The 7,020-nt window shown below is 38.8% G+C and overlaps 1 protein-coding gene across 1 annotated transcript; it reads right to left on the reverse strand.

The window, feature by feature from the left end:
- Positions 1-1,242: 1,242 nt before the first annotated feature.
- On the reverse strand, positions 1,243-3,178 carry LOC138044629 (neuropeptide Y receptor type 1-like). The gene has a single exon (XM_068891094.1). The coding sequence runs from the start codon at positions 3,054-3,056 to the stop codon at positions 1,794-1,796; it is 1,263 nt and encodes a 420-aa protein (XP_068747195.1). The 5' UTR covers positions 3,057-3,178; the 3' UTR covers positions 1,243-1,793.
- Between the last annotated feature and the right edge of the window lie 3,842 nt (positions 3,179-7,020).

A 7,020-nucleotide genomic window follows, 5' to 3' on the forward strand; every position in this document is an offset into this window, starting at 1 on the left:
ATGACCTCTGATAATGCAAATCCCATTCGCACCATTCCCATTAACAAAATCCCAGGTCCCAGTGATCAAATCCAATTTTCTCACCTGACCGAAAAATCAGATCAATCCCAGCCCCCATTTGCCCCCTTCACGACCCTCAATTAATTCACGTCCGTGTAATCTGCATAGTATAGTGGTGTTCAATCTTATTATCGATTAGTTCTGAGTGTTCTTTCTTTGCCTTTCCCCGCCAAGAGTAGCTTTCTAGATATCAGCGAGGAAAGTGATCTGCGGGGTGAGCTTTGGTGATATTTGAAACTTAACCAATATCCACATCTTTATGATAAAAATGTGGTTGTTATTGTTGTAGTTAACATCTGGTCTTTTAACCCTTTGACGTCCAAACCGGACTAAATCGACCAGACTCGTCAATGGGGAACACCTGGGGGTCAATGGGTTAACATGTATTGTGAACGTGGCTTAAAGGTGGACACACACGAACGGGTCATCTTGCAGAGACATGTTGCAGCGACAACAAGGTGTGTAGTACACACTGAGGCGACATGCATTAGGATCATATAGCGGGGACATGTGGCAGGGACAAAATCAAAAAATTTGCACACACATGAAAATTTTGCGGGTACATGTACGTGTAGGGATATGTTGCAGCGACGTGTCCCCGCGACGTATCCCAAGTTCAACTTGTGAATAATTGTTAATTATTTAAAGACGTTTTTAGTTTTTTTGGTATTTAATATTGTTTTGAAGCCTCAAACTCACAACGACCGAGTCTGCTGCAGAAGATACTGTCCCTTCGCTTTATTGCGAAAACAACCGCACTCTGTTGCATCTTAGTCACAGATACCGTGTGAGGAATTTTTGATCTGTTACTAATTAAAGAAAATATCACGCACCGAAGTCGAAATTCTCATCTCATTATTAATTTGGGCAGAAGTGCCATAAAATCAGTCTCCGAAGGCAAACGATTAAATTCCTCTCACAGCATTTGTGGAAGTACAATCCTCTATTAGGACTGAAAATTTTGGAAGCGATATCTTGAAGCCCGTTGGGACAGGAGGCCCGAGAAGTTGTAATTTTGGCGTCAAACCCAATTTCGTGTGATTGACGTGATATGTCAAACATTTTTCGCGCGCAAATTATGGTGGGATGCAAAAGCGGGAAACAAAGAAAAGCGATTTTAGCAGCCTCGTTCCCAGGCTCTTTCTTTTTAGCTGAAAACTGAACACGCAAGATCCATTGCATTTTACTCTTATACTAGTTTTTATTTGCATGGTTGCTTAGTTACCTTTTACAATTTAATGTCATTGAAAAAATTGGTAAACGGTATTACAATACATCCCCATAATGAATAATCCACCCTATTTTATGCTCTGTTCGTTACTTCAATAGAAGTACGTTTGAAAAACTAGACTATTGGCTGCAAAAGTCTTTATCAAATACTTTATCAAATTGTACTCACTTGGACACTTTAGCAGTGTTTCCAACTTTTTTAAAAGCATACGAGGTTAATAATAATATTATGATTTTTCTATTACATATTTACATTTACGTACTGTGAACAGTCTAATGACGAGTCTGGTAAATATTTTAAATTTTGATCTTTTTATAAAGGTATTCCACGAAGGAACATTAACAAGCTGCAAAGGAGAAGATTCGATTTCTAAGATTTTTTGAGACTTGGAGTTTCCCAGTCAATCTTCTCTCACCCAGCACCAACCCCTCGTCCCCCCCACCCCCCCCCCCAAAAAAAAATCCTATTCGGCTATGTCTACGAGTCTATGAGACTTTGTCACTCATTCTCTGAACTTTCTACAAGCAATCATTCTTATAAATGCTTTATGATAAAACTTGCTCATCATTCCATAACATATTGGATGTAAAGCGCTCGGTAAACAAGTAAGAAGGAAAACAAATCTGCTAAACGTGTATTTATGAGGCCACAGCATGAACGCCTCGACCTTAAATTCGATCATGAGAAACTGGACTTGAAAAGGAATATAACAAATTAGAAAGATTAATACCAAGGCATACACCATTCTCAAGAGATCGTTTTCAAGTTCAAAACCGCCTTTGTTGCTTTGTTTCTGCAACTCAAGCTCCTCCCGCGGTTTGTTTTCCGAGTTTCCTTTTTTTTCATCTTGCTCCTCTAGATTGACATGAGAGACAAACTTCTTTTGACCTCGCTTTTCCGATTTCTCTTTCCTGTTACCACTTTGTATATTCATCGGTTCAACTTCTTCCTTGTTTTCTGACTGTGACTGACAGATCAAGCTACCTCTTTGTGCGATTTGAGATTCTTCGACACAAACAGAATACTGGGTGACAGAAGACAACGCCCTGTTCTGTTCGTCTTGAAGTCTTTTTATCACGAAGATATGTTCTCTGATTTTCTTGCTGACCAATGAGTAGCAAATCGCGATTATGACAAGTGGCAGAGCAAAGTTCAACACGAAAAGAACGATAGAGTAGGTATTCTGGTGGTGCCGGAGTCCCTCAGGAAATAACTCTTCACAATAAAGAATTTCGCAGTTCTCACCATGTGAATCAGTCACCACACGATAATATCCAGCAGGAAGTGACAACCCAATGCACCCCAGCCAAGAGAGAAGAATAGCACGACATGTTTGTTTACGAGTTGGTTTTGTTACCATAGGCTTGACAAGCAGAACGCAGCGATAAACAGCGAGAATGGCTAAAGTTGTGGTGACGACCAACAGACTTGATATTTGCAAAGGCTCCACAATCTTACACATGGTATGTCCCAGCTCCCACGAATATGGACGCTCGTAAGCGTGGAAGGTAAAAATCAAACAGATCATGGTGACGATTTCAGCAATAGCCATGCTGCTGACTAAGTAATGCGCAATGGGTTTGGGACCAGGATTTCTCCACACTGCTCGGTTTACTACATAGTTTCCAACCAAAGCGAAAGCAGCTATTACGCCGAACGAAACAACCCGAAGGATTCGCAGTGCCTCTGGTTCAGGAGCAGAAGAGGAAGTGATGTTACTTGCGGCTGCTATTGTCTGATTAACGCTATTGCCAGGGCAAGGCATCTTCGGGGCTCAACACGAAGAGTTTTTGCTATAACCGGTGTCTTGAATTAAGAGGCTTTTCGTGGTGCTTTCGCTGGGCTCGAAAGGATGTGTCGAAGACTGGCCATTACGCGTTTTATAAAGATCTGTTGAGGAAACAAAATTTAAATAAACACACTCTTCTTGCTTTTGTTGATAAAGCCGACACCATTTATGCTATCGTTGAAAAAGTAATACCGGATACATTGGCTCGTTTACTGCCCCACGAAAATGGCTCATTTACATCCTGTTTAACACCGTGTAAGGCAATATTCTCTCTTTTTATTTTGGTAAAACATCGGTTATTTAAAATGGCAAATGCAGTAATGACTCAAAAATTCCGGGAATGGCCCATTTGCACTGGCGTATTATTTTCGCCTTATGAACTAAAAGGCAATGATAAAGATTCATTGGTCCTCGCTGCAGGCCTATATTGGAAAGTCGGCTTTCCTATAGCAATCCGGTTGCATCTAAACAATGCCTTTTCGCTTGATATATTAGCGTTTCTTTTCCCAGAAGGTTTGTTTCATGACATATTGGTGTCAGTGAATTTGATAAGGAACCAGACCACCGAAAACGAGACCATCTCCGTAAATGGGATTTTTCGTGCTTCAAAAATTCACACATTCACTCAATTTCCTATCTAAACTGCAGGAAAGTAATTCAAAGGCAATAAGGGATTGTTTGACAACTCATTTATCGCACAGCAGTGTAAAATATTGATTATTCGTCACTTTCATATGGCGAGACACAGGAGTGTTCATTGTTTGAGCTTTGTCATTATGTCCTTGATTTGAAAGCCAAAAAAGTCGCCTTTTACAATTTGCTTTCTTAAAGGAAATTCCTGGTAATCCTAACACACTAACAGCCGGATCTCTTAAAAATTCCTGCAGAGGTTTAAAGCTGATTGTTTTGCAATTAAAGGAAAACATTTTAGAATTTTCACTTGAAACCTAGCAAGTTACATTTTGTCCTGGATACCTTATTGACTGGATAGCTAAAACAAAAGGACCTTTTTTTCTCACTTTTAACTACGTCAGAGATATTAAACAAGCAACTGAGTCATGCAGAATACGGAATTAAGCCGGGGCTAACAAAACCACTTTCAAAGTCATATTCATTTTGGGCTGTTCTTTGTCTAAAAAAAAGTTATAAACGGGCAAGAGAAAAAGAAAAAACTTAAAGCATCCTTTTACCTGCAGCAAATCACTTCTTTAGAGTTCTAAAGGTAAAAATAGTGGTTGAAAACAGAAGTAGAATTCAAACTTTGTTCAAGTTAAATTGCTGGTCAATAGACGTTTGCTTGCATGAGCGAGTTTTGCTACCGTGATTCTACTGCGGCAGAACTTTTATCAACGGTACCTTATAAATTCTACCGTACTTACGGTTTGTCAAATCGGCCTATAGCACCGGATGTCTGTATCCATTAGTTTTCGCTGCATGTGTCTGTAATTTAACAGCCTGTGTGTTCAATTAACATAAACACCCTGTTGGTAAGTTATTATACGTGCGAAGGTCTTTTCCTAATTAATGCACTTTCAAGGTCAAATGTATACATATATATTTAATATTTATAAATATATTTTAAAATTGTTTTGCTCATAATTGTGATTCTAGCACGAAATCTGCCGCTACCTTTTAGTTGAAATTTTTGTGAAAACGCGAAACCATGAAAGAAACAAAATCCGAGAAGAAGATAATGTATCTATTTTTCAAATGATGATTTTTTTTCTGTTATGACACAGGTATACTGAGCGAAGTCCCATTGCATTAATAGGAGTCACCAAATGAATGACCAGTTCCGATTAAAACCCCAGAAGCACAGGAGACCAGTGGGAACTTAGGCCATTAAGCTGCTAAGATTTGTAATCAGATATATCCCTTGCTATACTCCTTTTGGAGAAAGAAATGAAATGGTGGCGTTTTAAATTCACGGTCATTCAGGTAAAACTTAAGTGTCCCGCCTAACACCTGCGTCCGTCTATTTGTTTTCAATCGTGCATATTGTGGAGATTTGTTTTGTTAGAGCGAAGGGCTAACTCACGAAACGTCAGCTCAAACAACTCGTTTGACTAAAACTATGTATGCGAACCGAACGCGTGAATGTGGAAAATATTTAGACGACCCCGTAAATACCATTGTGTATCACAGTTTCAGTTTTGCTATTTTTGATTTACCACTTAAAATTTACTAGACAAGTTTGTGGAGATTGATCAGCTTATCTATATACTATATTTCTATATACTTGTGATAAGGAAGCCCATAAAGAACGTATAAAGAAACCAGTGGGTCGCTTATGGCATTTAATACATGATGCGCTTTTTTTTATTTAAGTCTGACACATTAATCTGGTAGTTGTATTAGAAAGTGAGTGGTGCAGAAAAGATGAGGAGGAATAAGTTAATGGCCAGGTTCGATAATTTTATCTTTGTTTTTAGAAACCTGACCTGTGAACACCGACTGATTTTTAAATAACAAAGCAGGCCGCCTTGTTAGATAAACACGGATGCTTTAAAGTATCTGATACTTATTGTGGCGCAGTAAGCTGGAAAACAAAGAGGGAGAAAATAAAGAGGGAAAGCATTGACTTTTACTGTGTTTTGTCAATAAGTGGCCCCTTGAGAAGACAGGTTTAAAAAACTGACATTTAAGACTTCTGCTTGGGGCCTTCAAGAGACGGATAGTGCTCCTTGCTTTCTTAACTTCTTTTGTATCTTTCCTTGTTTTCAATAAAAAATCGTTCCTTGTTTATGTTGGGGTTTGTTTTTCTTTCCCTTGTTTCAGTTCCTTTGTTTCGGAAATCCTTGGGCCGCTGGGACACTCTCAGGTTGTAAAATTTCTTGTCTTATAAAGAAAATTACTGATGACGCCAGGCAACTATCGCAGTAGGTAAGAGCCTGAGAGTCAAACATAGGATTTTTCGAAAAAATTATTTTCCCTTGATTCTCTTTAGGATTTCTGCGGGTACGTGTCTGTCTTATTTCTTAACCCGGTACTCTTTGTTAATTTGCTTGCTTATTCTTTTAGTATTGTAATCTTTCACTTGGAACAAATGAACATGCAACGTTTAGAGACATGCTAAGAAGCCGATAAGAAACATGAAGTGCTCGTTTTGTGTCGGCAGGAAACAATTCTTATTGTTTTGAAAGATCTTTCACCCAACGACCGGATCTCTCAAAATTGCTCAGAGGTCTTTAAAATTTGTTTTAGCTAAAATGGTTTTCACCTGATTTAAACGCTCTTTTAATGAGTTTGTAGCCATCTGTTCCGATGTTCAAGGAGGATTTCAGGTCTGAAGAAATTTCTAGTTTAGTTGACTCGTCCAAAAGTTATAGCAATCGTGACGGGTCTGATAAAAAACTTAACACTTCCTCAGTCGTTCTTTTTTTCCCAAAAATTTTAGCCAGGGGACGTTTGTTGAAAATGTGATTCTCAAAAAAAAAAAACACTGTCGAAAATGATAGAAGTAGTAAATCTTCAAATTTTATGCTATTTCCAATAGTACAGTTGACTCTTACTCGGCTCGAGCTCAGTAAAATTCTATCGTTCTTCAATGTGGTTTTGAAATTTCTATGCACTCTTCAGACTCTTCGCTGCTTTTTCAAAATAGTATGAAATCTGTTCAGAGAAATGTCCAAAATCATATTGCGCCTTCAAAGGTGACTCGGGGATATCGGAAAAAAATCCGAATACTCTTTCGCAGACCTCACGATTACCACTTCGGGTCAGGGTCGTAGTATTTAATGATTGAAGGGGGTAGTTTCTAAAGAAACTGTGGTGCTGCGTCGGTGGCGAGGTAGTGTACAAAAATTTTGCTTTTATCAACGGACTTGATAATGAAAATTGGCCACCGTACAGAGATTCCAAAAGCTGACGTTTCGAGCGTTGGCCCTTCGTCAGAGCGAATCGAGGAATTATGGGTTACGTGTAGTTTTTATAGTAGAGT

This window comes from Montipora capricornis, chromosome 4 (genome assembly GCF_036669925.1).
Source record: "Montipora capricornis isolate CH-2021 chromosome 4, ASM3666992v2, whole genome shotgun sequence".
In the NCBI taxonomy this organism is placed as follows: Eukaryota; Metazoa; Cnidaria; class Anthozoa; order Scleractinia; family Acroporidae; genus Montipora; species Montipora capricornis.

Bases quoted from the DNA above. Each gene is read 5' to 3' on its own strand.
- LOC138044629 (XM_068891094.1), bottom strand. From the start codon at position 3,056: ATGCCTTGCCCTGGCAATAGCGTTAATCAGACAATAGCAGCCGCAAGT.